At 41.9% G+C, this 23,739-nt stretch overlaps 4 protein-coding genes across 5 annotated transcripts; 3 read left to right on the top strand and 1 right to left on the bottom strand.

The window, feature by feature from the left end:
* The first annotated feature begins 222 nt into the window (after positions 1-222).
* Positions 223-2,486, top strand: cxcl8a (chemokine (C-X-C motif) ligand 8a). Of its 2 annotated transcripts, XM_020100336.2 has the most exons (5): positions 223-702; positions 867-999; positions 1,105-1,190; positions 1,369-1,437; positions 1,676-2,486. In XM_020100336.2, exons 1-4 carry the CDS (start codon positions 651-653, stop codon positions 1,389-1,391), a joined length of 294 nt encoding a protein of 97 aa, XP_019955895.1. In that variant the 5' UTR covers positions 223-650; the 3' UTR covers positions 1,392-1,437; positions 1,676-2,486. The 2 variants fall into 2 exon arrangements, with proteins under 2 accessions (XP_019955895.1, XP_019955897.1); XM_020100338.2 differs by lacking the exon at positions 1,369-1,437.
* A 2,037-nt stretch (positions 2,487-4,523) lies between these two features.
* Positions 4,524-11,923, top strand: fbxo10 (F-box protein 10). Its single transcript, XM_020100374.2, has 11 exons — positions 4,524-4,691; positions 5,010-5,644; positions 6,404-7,225; positions 7,451-7,600; positions 7,926-8,062; positions 8,356-8,426; positions 8,572-8,724; positions 8,817-9,155; positions 9,246-9,556; positions 9,694-9,881; positions 10,565-11,923. The coding sequence occupies exons 2-11, from the start codon at positions 5,060-5,062 to the stop codon at positions 10,743-10,745; spliced, it is 2,937 nt and encodes a 978-aa protein (XP_019955933.1). The 5' UTR covers positions 4,524-4,691; positions 5,010-5,059; the 3' UTR covers positions 10,746-11,923.
* Positions 11,860-15,687, bottom strand: polr1e (RNA polymerase I subunit E). The gene is made up of 12 exons (XM_020100376.2): positions 15,531-15,687; positions 15,040-15,143; positions 14,569-14,645; positions 14,392-14,477; positions 13,971-14,023; positions 13,733-13,877; positions 13,490-13,600; positions 13,143-13,239; positions 12,917-13,047; positions 12,752-12,833; positions 12,257-12,388; positions 11,860-12,112 (listed from the first exon to the last, which is right to left on the bottom strand). The coding sequence occupies exons 1-12, from the start codon at positions 15,670-15,672 to the stop codon at positions 11,947-11,949; spliced, it is 1,326 nt and encodes a 441-aa protein (XP_019955935.2). The 5' UTR covers positions 15,673-15,687; the 3' UTR covers positions 11,860-11,946.
* Positions 15,688-16,438: 751 nt separating this feature from the next.
* Positions 16,439-23,687, top strand: LOC109637806 (zinc finger and BTB domain-containing protein 5). Its single transcript, XM_020100375.2, has 4 exons — positions 16,439-16,939; positions 17,799-18,012; positions 18,211-19,062; positions 19,645-23,687. The coding sequence occupies exons 2-4, from the start codon at positions 17,803-17,805 to the stop codon at positions 20,809-20,811; spliced, it is 2,229 nt and encodes a 742-aa protein (XP_019955934.2). The 5' UTR covers positions 16,439-16,939; positions 17,799-17,802; the 3' UTR covers positions 20,812-23,687.
* The last annotated feature ends 52 nt before the right edge of the window (positions 23,688-23,739 follow it).

The following is a 23,739-nucleotide window of genomic DNA, read 5'->3' as shown; positions in this document are numbered from 1 at the left end:
TATAATGTTCCAGTTACAGACACCAAGAAATTAGTCAATATTTAAATCAATAGCGGCGCCTTTTCTGCCCACATAGTTGAATTCTTAGAAAGAGAGAAGAAGTGAAAAATATCAGTGATGTTCATGTAGAGAAAATAAATTAAAAAAGAGGAAGTTTCTAAATGCTAGAACACAAGAGACAGGAGATATGGGATGGCAAAAACTCTTTAGAGATTTCCTCATTCCAGAGAATTCTCTGCTATTTGACCAAAGGTACAGCGACACAGCTTTGATGGCAAAATTATTTTTACACAAAAATTTAACATTAAAAAAGAGAACGGCTGAAGATTTAAATTGCATTTTACCACAGACATCCTGTCCACTTTATGTGTGACTGATTCTTTTGCAGAGAGAAGCAATTTTCCATTATTGCCATAAATCTAAATAACCAGCAATGAAGAGAAACTGCCTCCCATGGGATCACAAGTTCTTAACCCACAAGTTTGGCATGGGTGAGTTATGGGAGGGAGATGAGAAAGGAGGAAAAGGGTTTAAAGAGCAGACCTCCTTCACAGTTTATGACTGCGTAAAGAGAGGCTGAGCTTTGTACGACTGACGAACACTAGTAATAAAGATCAGATTGTCTCTCTGCCTCCGGCTTCAGAGCAGATATGACTTTCTTTACAATTGTGGCACTCCTGGTTTTTCTGGCCATTCCTGATGGTGAGTGTAATCTGAGACTACTGTTTAAATACAAGAACACATGAAGTGTACAGTTGATGCCTTACTTTCCTTGTTGCCAGCAGCACTCAGTGATTTGCTTCAATTGCACTTTTGTGACATGCATCCAGAAATCAATATGCTTCTCTGACCTCTCACAACCTCAGGAACCAGTCTGAGCAATGGAGGAGTGACTCCAAGATGTCAGTGCATCAACAAGGAGAGAAAGCCCATCGGACGTCACATAGGAAGCGTGGAGGTGAACCCTGCCAGCTCTCACTGCAAAGAAATTGAGATTATGTAAGCACCAGAAAAGTGTGCATTGTTTTTCACAGAAGGTCTGAGGTGATTACCTGTTTCTGGTTGTGGTGTAATATTTCCTCATCGTCTTATTTGGTTCTGCAGTGCCACTCTTAAAAAAGATGGGCAAAAGATCTGTCTGGACCCTGAGGCCCCGTGGGTCATAAAGTGCTTGGAAAGAATCCATATGAGTAAGTGTAGCTTCACTGCATTTTCACTGGATGTTTGAAAAGATTAGCACATGAATCAGGCTTTATGTGAACTCCTCAGGGTAAGCAAGTTTATGCATGTCTTTCTATAGAGGGGTATTGTCTTACCTTTGTGTTGACTGAAAGACATCTCTGGTATTCACTGTGATTTCATTCTTAGTCACAGATCAGGGAAAGATATGAAAGCTTGCAGGAGAAGCTTCCCATCAACTCTCCAGGAATGCAGCTGGTAATATTAATGACTCGCTAACTATACCAGTTAACACTAATGAAGAGTGGAAAAACTGTAATTGTAGTTACAATCTATCTCATTCCATTTAAAGCCAAGCATTGATTTTCAAACAATAACAAACTCTTGTTATAAAATTGGATGCATAAGTCCTCTAGCTGTCATATCTTCATATCTTCAGTGTGTGTGTAAGTTAGATAGCCTGCTGGATAACACATGTTTTTTTTTCTCTCCTCAGACACACACTTTGAAGAATAACTGACTGGGACACGTTTTTCATTTACACCGAAGCTTAAAGCGGACACATTAATAGAGCACAAAGAGCTTGTTTTGTACAGCGGGAAGGATTCACGTGGCAGCAGTTGTAACTATAAATCGTCAACACGAGTTTGGACACAAACAAGGCTTTATTCTGAAGAACATCCCACTTTCAAAGAGCTATTTTTGAAACTAATTCAAATACTTGTATTTTCACTTTGTATCTTTTTTTATTTGTATGAAGCAGTAAATGTAAAGAATTGATTAAAAAACAAATGTTGGATAAAAATAATGAATGAACATTTTAATAAAATATGTTCCTCATCCTTTAATGCTAAGGGGGAAAAGAGAAATATTGAAAATGAAAGATATACTTGAAGGCTGTACGACTTTTTTGTAACTTCTTTGTTTGAACTTATGTTACCTTTAACATAATGTTGATGTTATCTTTGCCAAGTTGGTTATGTGTAGAATCATGTAAAAACGAACATATTTCAATGGAGCTTGTAGGAAGGGTGCAGTGTGGGCCAGGGAACAAACCATTCTTTTTTACATGGTTTAACATTGCAGGATATAGGGTGTTAGCCTCTATGCACTTCTTATAATTAGACATTTTGAATGAACCCATTTGAAATCATGCATATGCAATACAAACACATGTATACCCACTGTATGTTTAATTCGATATTTTCTGTAATATTACACCTGACATTTTCAGGGTAGACTCCCCTGAGGTCAGAGAACATCTCTGTATTTTGTCTCTTTTTTTAGAATAAAGCATTCGTACAAAAGGTTTGTCTGTATGAGCTCGGCTGTGTCCCAGTGTGTTTTGGATCATAGAGACACAAACATCATGCGACTGTGTCTCAATACAACTTTTAAAGAGAATAACATTCTAGACAAGGTTTCATGGTTTGTGTCGTACAGAACAGTGTATCCCTGCAGAGTCAGTTTGAATTCTCAGTGGACAGACACTGCCACCTCTTGGAAAGAAAGGCACACATCATCAGGACTAGTGGTTCTAGTGGTTGTAAATGTTCACCTTCATTATCTGCTGACAATACTGAAACTATATTATTTTAGTGTGGAACAATCTCCCAGTAGAGCTAAGACTTGAGACAATGCTAACTACTTTCAAATCCAAGCTAAAGACCAACCTGTTTACCATTGCTTTTTATTAATCTTCTTTTAAATCAAATGTATCTGTTAGTTGTTTTTAGTGTTTTTGTTATTCCACTTTATCTTGTGTACCTTTGATTGCCTATTTTCTTGTTTTTCTTGTTTTTACTCTGTGTGCTTTTTCTTGCTTGCTATTATTATTTTTAGCGTTTGTTTCTTTTGCTTTTGCTTGTGTACTCTGTAAAGCACTTTGGGTTGCCTTTGGGTATGAAATGTGCTATATAAATACATTTGCCTTGCCTATGTAGTGTAAGTTTTATTCCATTTGTATTTTAGATATTTTTCTCCCACATTCATAAGTATTGCAAACTGCTTATTATTACTTTACAGATGTCTGTTTTTGGTTGCCCTCTTGCTGCTGTAATGTAATTTCCTCTATGCAGAATTAAGGATTATATTATGCAGAATTAAGGTTTATATTAACTTTTCTTAACATTACCCCAAAGCTAAACAGGCTGTCCTTGTATCTTCATCCATCTTTCCCATAAAACTCGAACAAAAACATCCAGCTGCTGCACAGCTGTACTAAATCACTGACAGTGCATGCGACCAGAGCCAACATCAGGATGAATAAATTGCTCTTCCCAGATAAACTATTGTGTAATCAAAATCCCAGGATTTCAACAGAACAGTCATATCAAATATGGTGCTACCACCGGTTGGCCCACTTTTCTTTGATTGATCTTTCTGGACTGACTCCCCTGGTTTCATCCTCTAAACCATCAACTTGTCTATTAGACCCTATACACTTCATAAGGAAGGTTTTCCTCTCAGTTACAGTTCCATATTAAATCATATTAATGTCTGCTATGTACCACAAGCTTTTGAGGTAGCAGTAATTAAACCTCAGCTAACCAGCTATGGGATTACTAAAGGTTTGTTGGAAGACTTTCAGTCATGATTTAGAATCCATCACAGAAGAGAAACAGCACTGTTAAAAGACCAGGAACAACAGCTGTATTCAAGCACTGTCAGAATCAAGCATAATAATAGTGATACTGCACAATAATGTAACATCATCATAACAGCACTTATGATAGCAGCAGTAATTATTAATAGTAACAATGATAATGATAAATAAGAGTCATGTAGAATGACAACAACAAACATTAAAGATTTTCCGTCATTTAATCATTCATCATTCATCAGCCTGAATAAACACTAATTCACACATTAACAATAAGCATGCCTCGGATTGATTTTTTTTTCATTTTGATATGTTAAAATAATTAAAATAAAACTACTAGATCTGTAAAATACACTTGTTTATGCATTTTCAACATAATCTCAAGTCTTACAATGAAATAAAATAAATGTTTTTACATTTGGAATAATGAAACAGCAACTGAACATTTTATAGATGTTCCATAGACTATGAAATATAGAAAAGGAGAAATAATGCAAATCAAGCAGTGAGTGGAAAACAATCTCAACGATATTGTGGAACATGAATGTGATCACTATTCTATTCACCACCAACATTCATTTACATGTACAGACATAAATTAGAAGTATCCCCCTGAAGCAACATATTTAATAAACAGACTGTAGATTCATGTTTTTAACAAACAGAGATAATAAGCATGATAATAAGCAGGGACCGAACAGACGCCCACTTCCAGGAGGCGGAGTGAGGATGAGCCTTCTCCATTTCTTTGCCGTAAACCGGGAGCAAACGTCTGAAACTCCATCCGCAGTCATGTCTTGTTGTTGTGAACTCCGGAGGAAAGCCTCCATCTCCAGACATGTAACGTGGAATAAATAAAAGCACGTCCGAACATGCGCTGATCCATCGCACTGTGACGAGCTGGTCCGAGGTAATAAAAGGTTGATTTCTTGTCTTTTTACGGAGGCGACGCTTTCCTCTTATTTTTGAACGTCACTTACGCAGATTGTCAGCGTTAGCTCTCTGGCTAACCGCAGCAAACTTTCACCGCAACATGGCAGGGGTAGTTATATGCTAGTGACGTAAAGTAAACAACAACAATGACGTTCATGCCCGCTGTGTTGTTGTCCTGGTTGAGCGGACTGCGTGTTGTTAGTGGGAGTGTTAGCATGCTATCCTAGCAGCCGTTGTTTGTGGTTGACGTGTTGTCTGTGTTGATTGTTGTGTGCGTGTGACTGGTTGTTTCCAGGCGCGCCTCCCCCTCCGTCACGCTGCTCCCCAGCCGGTGCGCGCGCTGCCATGGAGGTGGGCAGGCTCCCCGTGGAGCTGTGGAGGGTGATCCTGGCCTACCTGCCGCTCCCCGACCTGGGCCGCTGCTGCCAGGTGTGCCGCGCCTGGAGGGAGCTCATCCTCTCCCTGGACAACACCCGCTGGAGGCAGCTGTGCCTGCGCTGCCCCGAGTGCCGCCATCCCAACTGGCCCAGTCAGCCCCACCTGGAGCCGCCGTCCTGGAGGGAGGCCCTGAGGCAGCACGCCATGGCCAGCCGCACCTGGGCTCAGAACGGCCCGGAGCTCCAGTCCTCCACCTGCCTCCTGTTTTTCCGCCGACGAAAGGACCGCCGGGTCTGGCATGTGGGGCCCGGGTGTGAGTTTGAAACCCTACGCGGGGCCCTCGGGGTGGCGGGGCCGTACGACCGCGTGGTTCTCCATCCCGGTGTGTACGAGGAGCAGGCGGAGGTGGCGCTGAAGGTGCCCGTGGAGTTGGTGGGTCTGGGCCAACTGGGTGAGGTGGCCCTCCTGGTGTGCATAGAGCAGCAATGCCCCACCGCCAGGCTGTGTAACCTGGTGTTCATGCCACCCTGGTTCTCCACTGTGGTTTACAAGGTAACAGCTTGGTCTCTTTAAACAGCAACGGTGTTTCCCATTAATTATATAGGCTTGGGTGGCTCGCCTTATTCTAAACTGTCCTGCCACAGTTGCATGATAACATAATAGAGATCCACAACTTGGTGTGAGCTCACTATCATCCACACAGACAGTCAGATCTCATAGCTTCAGCTGCAGTTGTGCACATCCCTGCTTCACTCTTTAGTCTGTGTACCTGTCACTCAGAATCTGTTGCACCTGAGGGGAACATTTGTGTAGGTGCATCCCTGCTACCAACATAGATTGTATGAATTATGTCGAAAACCATGCTGTAATGTCTTATTTCAACATTATTGCCCCCTCTATTAAAAATGAAATACATTATTCCACAAGAAGCAGAAGCTGGAACTGGAGGTGTCAATTATCAGAAAAGTTGCATATTATATTTATTACACATACTGTGCCATAATCACTGCTGTGCAATACTCATTCATGTGCAATACCCACCCATCCACTGTGCAACAAAGTGGATATAGTTACATGTATATTTGTAAATGTTGTCAATTAACAGTATTTCAAATAACAAATTTTCATACTTTTTAACTTTTTAGTATTTTTGTATGTATATGTTTGCACTGTGAAGGAGTGGCTCTATAATTTCATGGTACACCCTGTTCAATGACAATAAAGGCGTTCTCATTCTTATTCTGTTTAGCTCTGTCAACCAGTATCCTTTACAAAATCTGTCTTACTCTTTCTCTCCTTGCTTTGCTTTAGACATCGTGGGGTCACGTCCAGCTCGATAACTGCAACTTTGAGGGGGCTCAGTTGCAAATCCGCGGCCCAGGAACCTGCCAGGCTCGCTTCTGCTCCTTCTCACAGGGAAGCTCGGCCCACCTGCTGGGTGTCGTCCTCAGTTTATTGGACAGCTGTGACTTCTCAGGAAGTGACACCGCTTCAGTGACCGTGGAAGGTCCGCTGTTGTCAGAAAGGAACTGGGCTTGCAAACACTTGGCCGCTCTGACCAGGACGTTCCCATCTTGTGGCGTGTCCGGGAATAACAGTAATTCATCAAGAGGCCCACAGGCTGGCTCCACTGGTGGACCTCAGCCTCTGGGTATTAATGTCAAAAAGGAGCATGTGAGCATGGAGGACTGGCAGAGGAGGACTGGGGTAGATGCATTATGTCAGGAAACTGTGATTGAAGATGGCTGGAGTGATGGTGAGCACAGCGAGGGAGAGGAGGAAAGCCGAGATGGAGAAAAGACCAAAAACCCATTTTCATTGGATTACAAGATCTCATGTGACAATCATGGACTATCCCATTTGCTCAAGCCCCGGTCAGACGGCTCTCTGCCACTGGTTTCTTCTCCGCATCCCCTACCTGTGACCCCCGAACCCCTCACCCTTCAGCAGGAACTGGACAGGGACCCAGAAGCTCAGATGCTGGCAACGTCCACCCTCGGCTGCATCCTCAGACGCTGCCTCTTCAGGGAAGGGAAGGGTGGCGTGCATCTGTCTAATTATGGACAAGCTCGGTTGGAAGGCAATGTTTTCCGTGGGCTCAACTACGCTGTCCGCTGCATCCAGAACTCCACAGTAAATAAAATCATAATAACCTTGTTTTAGACTGAATAGGATTTGACTCACATTTATATAAACACATTTAGATTTCCCAGGTTCAGCGACTTTTAATCCGCATCATGCCATTTGAGTAATGTATCAAGTTAAGGAAGTAGCTCCAGATCATAAGTAATTAAACAGCAGCTTCCAATTCAAATTGACACTTGAGCTGTTTCTGTCTCTCTCTCTCTCCTACTTCAGATAGTGATGCTCAGAAATGAGGTGTGTGAGTGCCGTGCCTCAGGTGTCTTCCTGCGTCTCTCGGCTCAGGGCCTCATCGCCGAAAACAACATCCACTCGAATGGAGAGGCGGGGCTGGACATCCGGAAAGGGGCGAATCCCATAATTGTGGTAACTGCTATATATTGAGTTCACTAGTTTTAAACAAAAAAACAATATCCACATTCAATGACATAATCTTACCATAAAGGATCATAGGATTCATGGGCTCCTTTAGAGGTCCCAATCACACAGTGCACCCATGCCCTTGTTAACTGTAAAATAACACACTGTATGAGGCAAAGAAGATGGGTCCATAAAAAAATGGACATTGACATTTATAAAAAAAAAAAAATATGTAAAGAAGCTTAAATTTGAATAAAATGTAAATGTAGGTGCTCTTACTTTGATCTTGTTTGCTATTTTTAGTGTTTCATTTTTGTCTTTCATTCTACAGTGCAACAGAATACACAGTGGTTTGCGTTCTGGGGTTGTGGTCCTTGGCAAGGGAAAAGGTTCAATTCGGAGCAATCAGATCTATAACAACAAGGAAGCGGGCGTGTATATTCTCTTCAGTGGGAATCCTGTGGTCAGGTGTGTGGGGCTCTAAAAACAACTGCTGTAACTTGTGCTGGAATGTGCTGTCCTTGTTTTTCCAGCGTAGAGAGGTTTTTGTTTTCAGCAGAGACAAAAGTTATTCGTTATTTTTTGCTAGTGCATCAGATTAAAACATTTCAGATATGAGGAATCTGGAAAATGTCCAGTTAATATAACTTAACTGTTAATTAATTAGCTCCATGTTATCACCTCATGTCTTTCTTGAATTGAGACTCATTCTGAATTTGTTAAATGATTAAAAGTTTTCCTCTTCTTTCTTTATCTCATAGTGGGAATCATATCTTCCAGGGCCAGGCAGCTGGGATTGCTATAAATGAGAATGGTAGAGGAATAATAAAAGGTGTGTAAGTGGGTCTGTCCTTGTGCACATATCATACCAGTTATCTGCCAATAGGTTCTTCATTTTCATCCACTGCTTTGCCACTCACAGAAAATACAAACACTATTTGTGGTTGTTAATGCTCTGACTTTTATTTTATTTCCAGATAATGTGATCAAAGAAAACCAGTGGGGGGGTGTAGACATCCGAAGAGGAGGTGATCCCATCTTGAGGAACAACTACATCTGCTACGGCTTCTCAGACGGCGTGGTGGTGGGAGAGAGAGGACGCGGACTCATTGAGGGAAACCACGTCTACTGTGTGTACTTTCAGCCTGATAATGGCAGCGTCCTGTGTTTTATTTCAGCATCACAAGGTGTTTCATTTCCTTCCTTTCTCTTGTTCCTTCAGGTAACAAAGGCTGTGGTGTTTGGGTAATGTCGTCCAGCCTCCCGCAACTCCTGGGAAATTACATCACCCATAACTGTATGTATGGGCTGGCAGTGTTCTGCAGGAAAGACCCGGAGAACATCGACGCCAGGGAGGGTAACTGGCCAGGCCAGGAAGGGATCGGTGGAGACGGAGCCAGCGGGGAAAGGGGAGAAGGAAGAGAAGGGCAGGAGAACCTCAATGAAGAGGGGGAATTGTTTGCATGGGAGAGTGATCTGGAAAGCGAGGATGAGCGTCACTCTGCCCGTCGCTCCATCAGTGTGGCGCTGGTGGAGGGCAACTGCATGAGCTACAATAGAGGTAATAAAGACCACTGACACGTCGAATACAAATAGTCCCTCACTCCCCAGCTCTTATGTTATCTACATCTTTCTGTTTCTTACTCTGTAGCCGTTGGTCTGTATGTGAAGAGCAGCGAGCCCCTGAATGTTTTCGCTAACCTTGTAAACAGTAACCGTGGCACTGGAATCGCTGTGCTGCAGAGCAGTCAGCTGACCCGGCTGGTCACTAACTGCATTCTTGAAAATGGTCGAGCCGGTGTTACAGTGGAGAAAGACTGTCGGGTGGAACTTCGTGGTAACGGCATCTATGAAAACAATGGCCACGGCATCAGTTTCAGTGGCAACGGGCAGATTGCAGAGAATGATGTGGTTGGAAACCGTGGTTATGGGATCCAGGTGTCGGGCAGTGTTGACATCAAGGTGAGTTGCAGTAAGACATGGAGACCGACTTGTTAAGACTTATTTAAAATACACTATTGCACATAGTAGCTTCTTACTGTAATGTTAACACATCAATTATGTGCATGTTTTGTGTTTAAAATGATTTTCATCTTTAGGTGCTGCGTAACCGAGTCCAACCAGCGCAGGGTTGTGGCATTGCTGTGATTGGACCAGTAAAAGGTGTCGTGCATGACAATCTCTTGTTCCAGGGCCATCCTGGAAACAAGAAAACACTCCTACACATGGATCCTGGCAATGACAGCTGTCTGTTACGGAACAACAATATTCTACGACACAATAACAGGTAACCAGACAATAGGGCCAGAGATTCAAATGGCATCAGTGGCTTTAACATCCATTTTCCTTTTCTCCACATGCTTACAGGAGCTAGAATCTATGTGTAACAGTATATCAGATGAAAATGAGAAAACACTGCGCTTGTAGAACGGATACTTCTTGGCGCTAACATGCAGCTCATCTTGGCTTTACAGAGCTGGCTCGCAACTTACCTGTTTTGGTTCACTCTCATATACCTGTGTTACACCAACATTAGTAGGTATACACAGGTTTTTAAAAACAGGTAAACCTGCTAATAAAAGGCAAATAACTGTTTTCCCATTGCCAGTAGTTGAGTTTTGTTGAACGGTTGTCAGTGGGGTTGTTTCACCAGTGGAAAAGGGGCTATAGGGTCATTTTCAGCAAGTAAACCAATTAAGCACTTACGCAGCTCAGAATGAAGGCATTACCCTCAGGGGTAAGAAGCTAAAAAATAATTTATATTGGACTTATGTTTAATATCTTGAGGAAAGTATATTTCTTCATATTACATGAACTCAGCTGACATGTCATTCTGTGTCTGTTCATGTTTCTGCTGCCTGCTAGAGGCCGGAAGAATTTATTATTGCAGGTTTGACATCATTTTGTTTGTAGGAATATTCCTTTTTGGGGCAAAAAACAATCTATTTCTTTTGTCTTTGCATTTTGTAGCTGTACATCTGCTCCTCCCTGGGCGCTGGAAAACCCTCCACCCCGGCCACTGGCCAGCTCCCCCTCTGGCCTCTCCTCAAGCCAGTATCCTTCCCGTCTTGGAATATCCATGACAACCAGGATCAGCGCCACTGTGGAGAGTGGTTGTCACAGTGGAAGCATGTTCTGCTCCATCCTGTGAATACTTGGAAGCACTTACTATTTAATATGATTGAACTGGTGTGTTATCATATATTTGGAGAACTTTAAACTTCCTCAGAGAAGAACCTCCAAATGATGCTCTATTGTTAAGGTGGAGCAATCACCTGGAAGCAAGAGGCTGCACCGACTTAACCACTAAAGGGACCATCCACCTTCCGGTTCACAAAGGTGGCACAACATTTTGTACATCTGAAACCAGACATTTGTAATTTAAGGATAAATCCAAGTGCATTCATCAAATGTGGACTCACAATGTGAAGCTGGAGGACAAGACATTCAAGCATTGTCACCATCCTACTATACCTTAAACAACCATTTCTATACTAAGGCTTTATCTTTATCATGTTCTCAGATTTCATATTCACATGCAGGATCACTGTTGACTTCGTGGGTTTTTGTCATTTTGCTTCTGAGACGTACTGGATAGGATGTGCACATGTATCAAAGTCCTAGCAGGAATCTAAAACCCCATTCAGACCTGGCACTAACATCCATCCTTAGGGATCCTATCACAAGTGTTCAGCATTAAGATCACATTCAGAGGTGGTCTGGGACTCAGGTGGCCACATGCAATGTGTCCCGGGCCACATGCAATGTGTCCCGGGCCACATATGAAGGACCTGTGATCGGATCTCTCAAGACGGATGTTAACACCAGGTCTGAACGGGGCCACAGGCATCAGAGATGTCAGCCTCAACCATCCTACAAAGTAAAGTTGTGCCTTGTTTCACTTCTTCAATCAGTGATTGTAGCTAGGGAAGGAGTTGTCATAGTGCAAGGTGTATATGCAAAAATGATGGAGCTGCTGTATTTCCTAGTGAGTCTGTTTTTGTATCATGCCTATTATTTTAAAATGAAGCTTTGACTTTGTGGTGAAATGCATTTATCATTCCAGTAAACAACCACACAGACTCACTTGGTGATAGCGAGTTACTGAAGGAACATTTTGTTCAGTGTGCAATATGTGATGTCTACAAATGTGCCTCTGTTTTATCTGTCTCTGCTAGATGTTTGTCATCTAGAATTTGTTTACAGCTCAATACTCGGCTGCTTTTTTGTATCATGCACAGTAAATATTAACTAAAAAGCTCATGTATAACTCAAAGTTCACCGTTTTATTTGTCTACAAAATGCATCAATAAAACAGTTCTCTCTTGATCTGGTCTTTATCCTCTTGGTCTTCAGTGCATTTTCTTGCGTTTCCGTCTCTCCATGAACTGATCATATTTGATCAAAGGTAGAACAAGGGATGCCTGCTTGTGGTCGTCTTGCAGTCCAGCCTCCACAGTCTTTCCCCGGGCCGGTCTAACTAGGGTCAGTCCCATTGACTTTGCAACTTCAATCATTCTACAGAAAAAATATAAATCAGGTTCACCTGCAGAAATCCTCTATACCATATTTACAGAGCTTTATGTTTCAGTTACACCATTGTCTATAACAAGACAGAACATTACACATACAGAAGTTTCAGATGTGGTATTCTTTTCTTACCTGGCCTCAGTGATTCCAAGGTCACGGTGCAGTAATGTGAGGTCAGCCGTCATGTGACCCATGTGCAGCAGCAGGGCCAGAGAGTACGCTGCTATTTTGGCTCGCATTGATGTTGACACAATGTTCAGGACCCTAAAAGGTGAAGGTCGTGTGTTTGTATTAGAGTCAGAGGAGTCAAATCAAAAATCTGTGCAACAACGACCAAATTAATGATTAATTATATATATGAATTAGTCCTCTGTACACCTTCTAATAACTTGCTTATATGGATTCCTCTTTCTCATCCACATTTAGGATCTAAGGATGGAGGGTGTCATACGGCTTTACAAATTCATTAAGGCAAATCAGGCGAAGAGTGGGTACAGCATGCAGGAGGCAGGACACAAAACTAACTCTAGACACACTGTGATTATGAAATACATGTTCACAGGTTGCTGATTCTACAAAAAGATCTCTGAAAAGCAAATGTATTATCAAGGTGTTACACCATCGTACCTGCCATTGCTGAAAGTCTCCACAGTGAATGTTCGGAACAGTTTGCTTTGAATGATGCGTGGGCAGCCTTCCTCCTGCCCAACTGCACATATAAATCAGTTAGTGTTAGTCCCAGAAGAAGGTGCACAGGACCACATGATGATGAAGGCTAAGAACATTACTCACACTTGCGGGTGATGCTCTTCTGCCGGGCCAGTTTGAGCAGCAGAGAGAGATAAAAGGTGCAGCATGCCACTTTGTCTCTGGCTTCATCTGCAGTCGGCATGTTCTTAAGGTGCTTCACAACACACAGGCTCCTTCAAACAAACAAACAAACAAACACATGTTAGAATGCAAAGGAAACACGTGCAGCTTCATAAAATGTTTCAGTGTGAGCCCATTGTTGCTCTACCCTCCGTCCTCCGTCATCTTCTGCAGCTCCTCAGGGCTGAGTTCTGCCATCTTGGAACCGGCCTTCTCCAAAGCTTCAAACTCAACAGGAGTCAGGACTGTGGTTAGTGATTAAGGGCAAAGACCCAAACAAAAGTGGATAGATGTTAAAATTATATTTGGGTTCGGTGGCGTTGGTTGGGTAATGTACTTGATTGTTTACTAGTGCTTGTAATCAGGCAAAACACTGGGCTTGGGTCTGGTTCTGAAAACACAATACATTTTCTGTTGTATCATTCACAGTTCTTACAACCTTTGGTAATACACACACACACACACACACACACAGGCAGAGCAAATGAAGGATACGATCGTCCAGCAGGTAGACGTCCTCAGGTTTGTCTGCGTTTGCATCGCAGGGAGGCAGGTGGAGAGCCAGGTCTGCTTGGGACTCTGTGTCAGCAACTTCCTGTTGTAGAGCTGATGAAAGAGAAAAGAAAATTAATGAAATAAGTATCAGAAACTAACTCAAGACTTGAGAACAGAGGGAAGACACCGAGAACAGCCAGAAATGTCTGGTTAGCTTTGTGTTTTACTGACTGTTTAACTTACCTTCCAGACCCTTCTGGTCGATCACAGTGCTGGCAGCTTTAGCCACAGCTTGGTGCAGTGTATCACTGCCAACCTGATTCAGCCTGCGGGAGCTCAGAGCTCTCTTCTGTTTGTTGGTACCAAACGTCGCAATCAAAGAGTCAACCTACAGAGAAAATGTGATGCAACATAATCCATTATTGCCAAGTTGATTTTACTTCTGTCTGTGGTCTGAGACGAATAGAACAAATCACAGTACCTTTTCTCTGTAGGTCAGAGTCGTGTCCTGGGTCTTTGCAGTGTCCGTCTCTCCTGGTGAAAAAAAACATTGTAGATGTAGAAAATTTACAATGACAACAAGCAAAGCAATCACTTGGGTTATGTAGACCGATTTGGATTTTTGGGAGATTATACCAATATTAGGATGTAAAAAAATTGAGATATCAAAATATTTCTTTTTTTAAATTGTCAATGATTCCGAAGATGTTGTTATCGAACCCTTATGACAAAGAAATGTAATTGAGGCTTGATATTTTACAGTTTAACCACAATGTTAAACCCAGATATAGATATGTCTGGTAATCTGCAGATATTTCTGTCCAACTGATAAATCTAATTTGGACTACTTAGATTTAAATGTTATATTCAGTTTAATACATGTTGGTGATTGTTTTCATTACCTGGTATGACAGGTTGTATGTTGAAGATTTGAGCATTGTGCACCTCCATCTGCTTGGTCTGTTTGTTCAACACTCCCACATAATATCTGAACAGACACCAAACATACACCTGTTAATCCTGTTCACAGTGGTTATGGTCTTGGTCTTAGTTTCTAAAAGTGTGCTGCATTCACATACTTGCAAAGGTTGTTGCATTTCAGTGACCCTGTTCCAAAATTACTTCCAACATAGGACAGTCTTTCTGATTCAGCAACCTACACAGAGGAAGATATAAGCAACACTGTGTTCAAATTCACACTCAAAACACAAATACAAAACAGACATATGTATATGTATATAAACTGTATTATATATTACTGTACTTTACTTGAGTAAGTTTTCACTTTTACTCCACTAAGTGATCAATAGCAAAAAGAGAATTGATCCAATCAGAGCGGGTAAGTAACATTAGACCCGCCTCCTCAGCTATAGTAGACTGTTACATTAGGGAATAGGCAACACTCTGCAAGTACTTTTACTTTCAATACTTTAAGTATAATTAAAAGCAAGTACTTACTTATTTTTTCTTACACAGAGGATCATTATAAATATTTGGTACAGTGTGAACACATCTGTCAGAGGATAACAGTGCTCCTGCATCTTCCTCACCAGTATCCGTCTGCTTTTCTTCCTGGGGTTTTTCTCATCTACGCTCCTGTACATGGAGAAATCCAGTTTGTCTGCATTTCTCACGCTGCCGTTTGAAAACCGGACTGTAAAATAAATTATAATATTAATAAATAATAATATAAAGACACAGAGGAGCCTGTCAACAGCTAATGCCCACAATCAAAAACAGATTTATTATGAGCCGCAAGAAATTCCATCAATGAAGCAGCATCTAATATAATGCTGCGAGGTTATTCAAACATTATATTCATCAGTGTGTCATGTTTCATTCTTTCTCCTGACTCAGTGCTCATGACTCATGGAAGTCACTAAACTAAACAACTAGCCCCGCTGCTGCTAGCACCCACGTGTACAGTACAAATACGCCTTTATCGTTGAGAAATGCGTATGACCGGGCATTTACTGGCATTATTACAATTTCAATGTTGTTATTAAAAGGTCTGAACAAGCATCAAGAGGGAGCAACGCACCAATAACAGCTCTGTCGTCTTCTCTTTCCTCCTTACAACCCACTATCGAGCATGAGGCCGCCATGTTTGTTGTCATGTGTGAAGAGAGGGTTCCCTCCCTGCTACTTCCGCCTTCGCCAAGCTTGACATAGTAGTCCACCATGGCTTTTTGACTGTCAGGCATGTGAATTTAAGAATCTTAAAATGAAAACAATGTATTGAAAATAAAAGTTTTTAAAACAGACAAACATAAATATATTTCAAACAAAAACAAGATTTAGGCCACATGCAGTCAGGAAGGAAGGTTTTTCAAAATTAAGTGATATATAAAGTGTAACCCCTACAGCTCTGAGCCTTACTTCACCCTCTGATCATTTAGAAACCTGGGGGGTCATTTTGAAACCTGATAGAAAAATATAGATATACAAATAGATAGATAGATATATATACATACAGATAGATAGATATACATACATACAGATAGATAGATAGATATACATACATACAGATAGATAGATAGATAGATAGATAGATAGATATACATACATACAGATAGATAGATATACATACAGATAGATAGATAGATATACATACATACAGATAGATAGATAGATATACATACAGATAGATAGATAGATAGATAGATAGATAGATAGATAGATAGATAGATAGGTAGACAGACAGACAGACAGACAGACAGACAGATAGATAGACAGACAGATAGATAGATCGACTGATAAACAGATAGAAAGATAGATAGATAGATAGACAGACAGACAGACAGACAGACAGACAGATATACAAACAGACAGATAGATAGATAGATAGATAGATAGATAGATAGATAGATAGATAGATAGATAGATAGATAGACAGACTTTGCTGTAAAGTGGTAGAAGGATGAGAAAGTGGCTCTGATGGGGAACAGCGCCACCTCGTGAGTCTGGAAGGGACAAGCCGTCTGCACAGTGACTGATGGGAGAATAAATAAAGTGAAACATTGTCTCTCTGGAGCCGGACATCGAGCCCGTGTCTGTCTCATTCACGGCTGGTATTATACCCGACTCTGCCCGGGGGAGGACACCGACAGATGCTCGAGACAAGCGGTCACAGAGAGGACACATCACCGGCAGCTCACATCCAGACACATGCGGACACAGCGCAGACTGGACCGCGGGGGTGGGGGGGCATGGCGTGTGACAGCCACACAGTCCGTGTTAGCAGCCTGAAATGTTAGCGAGCTAACATCTGAAGATATAAACAGCAGTGTGTACACAGTGAAGCGGCGCAGCCACAGCTAACCGCAGGCTAATGCTAGCGTTGTAGCCAACAGGCTATTTGCTGGTGTGTAGCCAGCTAACTTTAGCTGCTCGGGGCCTGTCTTCTTCTTCTTCTGCCTCCTGGGACCGACGCTCTCAGGATAATTCAAGGTAACGTTAGACGTCAGCAGCTTCCTATTGTCACCGTGCTCGTTCAGCTACATTAGCTAGCTGCTCCTTGACTTGTTAGCTGTGTTTAATTGTCTTATCATCATTACAGAATACTCAGCAGCTACTCTGGTATGAATTCAGCTGTAAACTAGCTAATGTGCATAATACAGTGTATTTTTTACAGTTTGGTTCTTTACAGTATTGATTAATAACCCCACTAGATAGATAGATAGAGTTTGTCCCTTGACATTTTGATTAATAAACTCCACTGATATTTTAGTTTCCCCTCAGATTTCTGCCTTTGTCCCCTGAATGACAGCTACAGACTTTGATTTGTTTTACATCATCATCATCACATCAGCACCTCCTCTAACAAACTTAGCAAATGAAAACATCTTCATCTGTGTTGACCTTCACTCATACCCCATCATCTCCTCCATGTTCTCTGTCCCCCTGTCCCCATCGCCTCAGGCAGCAACTAATCTTATCTTTTGTGTTAAATAATCTGTGGATTAGTTACCACATTAAACATGTGCCTGATGTTTTTCCGTCTAGATCCATGAATTATTCCCTGGGAAAGTGTTGAAAACCCCCCTCTTGTCTTTCCTGATCCAAACTGCATCCTTCCACCAGATTTCGTGGATATTCGTTCAGTTGTTTTTGTGTTAGCTTTCTTACAAACCAACAAACTGACATAAGGGGGGAAAACATAACCTCCTAGGCTGTGGTAATAACTTTACATTTAAGAAGCTGCACATGTTTGTTCTTTTCGCCCGACTGTTTATCAGTGCTGTGTTGATGTGGACTAATTGCTTCAGCTCTTTAACAGTTTGTTTTTTTCTCTTTTTTTTGTATTAAGGGACATGGATTTCCCAGGCCACTTTGAGCAGCTCTTCCAGCAGTTGAACTACCAGCGTGTCCATGGCCAGCTGTGCGATTGCGTCATCGTTGTGGGGAGCCGACACTTTAAGGCCCATCGCTCTGTGCTGGCAGCCTGCAGCACTCACTTCAGAGCCCTGTTCACTGTGGCAGAGGGAGATGCGAGCATGAATATGATTCAGCTGGACAGCGAGGTCAGGAGCGTAAAAATCTCGTCAAAAGCAGTAGCAATGTAGTATAATCTTAATAATTTACAATGATGACATAGAGGGTGTTGAAGAGTGTAATCCAGTAAAAAACATGGAAATTTTTTGAAATATTAAATTCTGTTTTGTTACCGTTTCAAATAGCACCAACAAGATATTCATTATATTATATTTGTGTGATTGCAGGTGGTGACGGCTGAAGCTTTTGCTGCTCTGGTGGACATGATGTACACGTCCACACTGATGCTGGGGGAGAGCAACGTCATGGATATCCTCCTCGCTGCCTCACACCTGCACCTCAACAATGTAGTCAAAGCCTGTAAACACTACCTGACAACACGTACGCTGCCTATGTCACCTTCATCCGACAGACCCATACATCACCACCCTCAGCAGGACCAGCAGAGGCGCAGGCAGCAGCAGCAGCAGCAGCAAGCAGATTTAGCAGCGAACCCTACTCTAGCAGCCAATGCTAACCTTGCAACAAATGCTGCTGCATCAAAGTTACAGCGCTCCTTCCTTTTGCAGCAGCTCGGACTCAGCTTGGTGAGCTCTGCTTTAGGGGGGATGGAGGAGGATGGGATGGGAAATATAGTTGGCAATAGAGAGGTGGGACAGAGAGCCTCTTTCCCAATCCGACGCTTCCACAAACGCAAGCCCTCTCTAGCAATGAACCTGTCAGAAGAGAGACCCAGGCAGAGGCAACGCACCTCAGGCCCTAACCTGGGTTTGTTGGGAGAAGAGGGGGTGAACGCAGAGCGAGAGGAAGGAGCACTCCTGTCCCCCGACTCCCACAAGATGGGGGATGAATCAAAATTAGATGCTGCCATTACTGGCCTCGTAGGTGTCTCCCAAGATGATCCTCAGATGCCCAGCCAGTCAGACAGTGGACACTGTGGGGGGGAGGACTTGGGGAGAATGCAAGGAGGAGTGAGCAAGGAGGAGGATATAGATGACCATGACCATCAGGACAACAGGTTAGCTGTGAAGATTAAATCAGGGACAGAGGAAGAAGAGGCTGAAGAACAAGAACAGAAGGTAAAACTGATGCTTCTTGTTTTTGAAAACTTGCACTTCACCTCATGCGATAACATTTCACCAGTTTTCCAAGATGGATCCACCAAACTGTTATATGCACAGACTCGGGCAAGCTGCACGTTTGTAAAATTTAATTCTTAGCACAATGTACATATCTAAATTTCTGTCATTTCCAGTAACTCTACATGATCAGTTGCTAAAATATGCCAATGACCTCATGAAAACCAAAAAAGGTCAAACGTCTCAGCAAGCCATGGTGATTATAATGATGAGGGGATTGGTTAATAATAAGCTTTGTTTATTTTAGTTATTATTGTTATTATTTGTTATAAATTAGGGGAATATTCAAGGCTTTCAATTTAAATTTATATACATTTTTTTTCTCATGGTGAAGAGGCTTGCTGTCTGTATGAAAAAAGAATGAATATGTTTGTAAGTATGTTTCGATCCTGACCATCACAAAATCCAATCCAAATCCCTCTGCTCTAATTAAGCTGCTTCCTTGAAGGCTCCTTGGATTAAAAAAAACAAACATGCGCTTGAGTTTGGCTTGAGTTAAAACTGGTCCTTTGCTTCCCACAGGTGGTGGTTAAACGAGAGCCGCTAAGCTCGCCTGAGCCAACGGATGAAATCAGCGATGTTACATCGCAGGCTGAGGGCAGCGACCCGGCCGAGCCTGGATGTCCAGAGGAGGAGGAGAAGGTGGAGCTGAGCCCAGAGAGCAGCGATCGCAGCTTCACCTCTGAACCCCAACCCAGCTCTGACTCTCTGCTTCAGCCCAGCTCCCAGCTTCTCATCAAAAGCAACATGGGAGGAGGCGCCGGAGTCGCAGGAGGTTTTGGATGTAATAACGGGTTAAATAGCAAACCTGGTTTCAGTATTTCTAGCTTCCTTAACCCAAAGGATTTTGGAAGTGGGGGTGCAGGGCTGGTTACGGGAGAAGATGAACTGCCCAACACGACAACTGGGGATGCAGTAGCGCATCACTTCCTGCTGAGACAGGAATCTGCTGGACCACCTGGCTCTGCTTCTTCTTGTCATCTGCAGTCCCCACTCAGTGGTGAGAGTCGCAACGGTTTTGGCGACAACTTGCAGCCTGATTCTCTGTTCCTCCGTCCCCTGCATGACAGTTTAGGGAACCCCAGAGGAGGTGGAGGAAATGTGAGTGGAGGGCATGGAGGGTTTGAGCCCTTTGGTTTGGACTTCCAGCGCTCCAGCCTGGGGCTTCATTCTCTAGGGCGACCCTCACGAGGAGCCGGAGGAGCCGCCACTGCCTCTCTGGGCTATCCAGGATACAGGCGTATTGCTCCAAAAATGATGGCCAGTATAGGAGGAGAAGAAGGTGTAGGCGGGGTTCTTCAGGATTCTGCCTCTTCCTCCTCAAGTCTGGCAAGTCCCCTGCTTCTCAACGAGAGCGGTGGGTATGATATGAACAGTGGCAGGCCCACCTCCCTCCCCCCTCAGCTCACCCGAGCTTCAGCGGATGTCCTGTCTAAGTGCAAGAAAGCTCTGTCAGAGCACAATGTCTTGGTGGTCGAGGGAGCTCGGAAATACGCCTGTAAAATCTGTTGCAAAACTTTCCTGACCCTGACTGACTGCAAGAAACATATCCGTGTCCACACAGGGGAGAAACCCTATGCCTGCCTCAAGTGTGGGAAGCGCTTCAGTCAGTCCTCCCACCTATACAAGCATTCCAAGACCACCTGTCTGCGCTGGCAGAACAGCAACATGTCCAACGGCCTGCTGTAGGATGAATACATTGGGAATCAGAATATAAAAATCCCTAAAATTGTTTGAATCTTTCTGAAGCTGTGACAGACCAGCCAGATCAGCTGTTATGTTTAAACTAACCAATCCTGATCACAGACCAAAGACAGGGATGATAATATCGTATCATACATTTTATTTAGGAGTAACCCATAATATCAAGTCAGTAAATGTATCTGTAAACACTTTTAACCTGTAGAAAGATTGTAGGGATGCAGGAAATGTATGTATTGCTATTGACTCATATATTAACATTTATGTACATTGTAATCTCTCCTATACGATTAACAAAAAAATCAAATGGACTTAGTATTATATGATCCAGGCCAGTTCAGGTGTTGCTTTTAAAGCTGCTTCACTGTTGGTTTTGTGTTTTAAAATGTTGACCCTCTAATTGTTAGTTGACATTAGTGCTGAACATCTATAGTTTACTGTATGTTTATAGATGCAGATTTGATTCAGTCATTCTAACCCTCATTCTGAGTGGTTGTAGTTAAAGGGCAAGTATAAATGGACATCATGTAAAATAACCTGCTTACGTGTCGATTTTAAAGTCCAAACATGTAGCAGTAACCTGCATCCCACTGATGGGTGATCCCAATTGTGCATATACTGACGATTGCTTGTTCAGTTCAATGACAGTCATGACTGTGAACTAACTGGTTTCTGTTTGGGTGCAAGAAATAATTCCTGTATTTATTTCGAAGGGTCTTCTTTCGTTTACTCAATATTAAAAGGTAGCTAGAGTTAGAGACCAGGATAAGAACACCAACAAAAAAATAATTCAACATTTTAAAACAGCCAATTATGGATTTCATGCATTTTCAACCACCTTAGGTAATATTGACAACATGTTTGTTAGCTGCCAGATAATTCAGTATGAAGTAACAGGGCCTTCACACTTCACATGACAACCAGAATTAAATCTCTTACTTTGATAAATTTGTTCCTGACTGTCAGGTCCAACTAGTGGACAAATGGGGACCTTTACATTTTCTAATCACATCTTGCCTATGTTTACAGCTCACTCTATTGACATGGAAGTCCCTTTGTTTAAGGAAGCAAAATAATCTGAGAAATGAAAGTGGGATGAGTGTCAACTTGCAGCATCTTTGCATTAGCAGCAGGATCAGTTCTGTGTTTACTGGGCATTCCAGTCTCATTTTGATAAATATAGTATAATATGATATTGTATTATAATGCTATGATAATACTGAAGAATGTGCTGTAAATGCACCTTATTTTCAGTCACGTGCAAAACGTGCAGTTACTGATAGTTGTATAAGGGACTTTCCGTATTGGTTCCTGACTGGGAAGGACCAGAAGACAAACTCAGCTGTGGCCAAACACATTTACTGATTGTCCAATCATCTGTGTGCATGCGTGTGTGTGTGTCTGCGTGTGTACAGTTTGTGTCGTCTGAGTAAACCGTTTACAGGATATTGAGGTTTAGCGTGTTCTGAAAAAGTGCTTTGGAAATGTAAATACTGCACATTTGTGGTTGGTTTCATACTTTTGCTCTTGTAGAAGAGACAAAACAACTCAACGTTCTGTATAAGTTTGCTACTGTACTTGACATCAGTGCTTTATAAATGTCTCTTTTTACATCTAATGTTGCATCTGTTACTAATGCACTTAGACAAATCATGCTCTTTTATAACTAACACGTTTACTGAAATGTTGAATCTTGTGAAAACGTTGCCGTAATGGAATTATCCAACTCTACCTGCTCTGTTACTTCACCTTTATGTTGGATTGAAGTGAAGTTTTGCTCCTCTCAGTCGTAAAACATTTCCAAAACTTGAATATCATTGAATATTTCACATGGAGATCATTTTGAAACAAAAGATTTTTTACATAATCTCTTTTTGCATGTAAATGTAAAAGGAGTTTTTTTACTTAAATATACTTTAATGTCTATCGTTACCTTGATTGATGCTGTAAGTTTCCCAACTATTGTTCAATTCAGAATTTATTTTGTTTTAAGAAAAAAAAAACACACAGGAAACCTAATTTGCAACTTGGAGAAAATAATATACAGAAGATTTTGACATGAACCTGACTGAGAATGTCTGACTTCCAGCAGGTTGTAAATAAGAGCAGCTTCACTGGTCATTGAATGTTCATGCAGTGTTGTAAAGTTCTGTTTTAGTGAACTTAAATGAAAAAATTACTTTAAATATGCCTTTTTATATACCTGATTGCTTGCTATATCGTGTCTCCTACACTGTCAAAGAGATTCACGTGGTCTTTGGTTTTCATTTGCTTTCCCCACTGTACTGTAGAGTCATTGCACTGTTAGCCTGTAGAAAATGACAGATTAATTTGACAGATTTTAAGCATAATCTCAAATAGAAGATGTTCAAATGTTCTCCCTGTAAAAGGAAGTAGGTAGTAATTCTCTTCACTGTGGAGTAAAGTCACTGTAGCTGATGGTTAAATCTGGAATCTGACATCTGTCCCTGTGCTGCCTCCTCTGTCATGATGGAAAGAGCAGGCTGTGGTTTGTAAAAATGATGAGGTGAAGGAACACTCCTTCATGTCTCACATAGTGGCCTGTTAGGAATTCAAATCCTGCTCTTCCAAAGCTGTTGATGTGAATCTCTGAAAAATGCACTGACTATATTACCCGTGTATGAACATGCCAAACTTTAAAAAACAAATTGATAAGAAAGTCACTGCCTTACTCTAGCTTGAAAAGCTGGGCTTTTGTTGATATGCCAAATCTGAAGGATTTCTGTTTTTGTTCCTGTATATCTAACGTAGTGTTACCATGGACTAAATGTTTGAAGGCTATGAAGATTGTATAGTATGTTCAGTCGTTGTATAGATTGAATTAAAAAAAAAGATGAAAATTGTTTTGTAGCTGGTGATATGTTTATGAAATGGCACAGAGGTCATATAAGTGAT

Source organism: Paralichthys olivaceus, chromosome 8 (assembly GCF_024713975.1).
Source record: "Paralichthys olivaceus isolate ysfri-2021 chromosome 8, ASM2471397v2, whole genome shotgun sequence".
Lineage (NCBI taxonomy): Eukaryota > Metazoa > Chordata > Actinopteri > Pleuronectiformes > Paralichthyidae > Paralichthys > Paralichthys olivaceus.
This window is presented reverse-complemented; position numbering and strand designations above follow the sequence as displayed.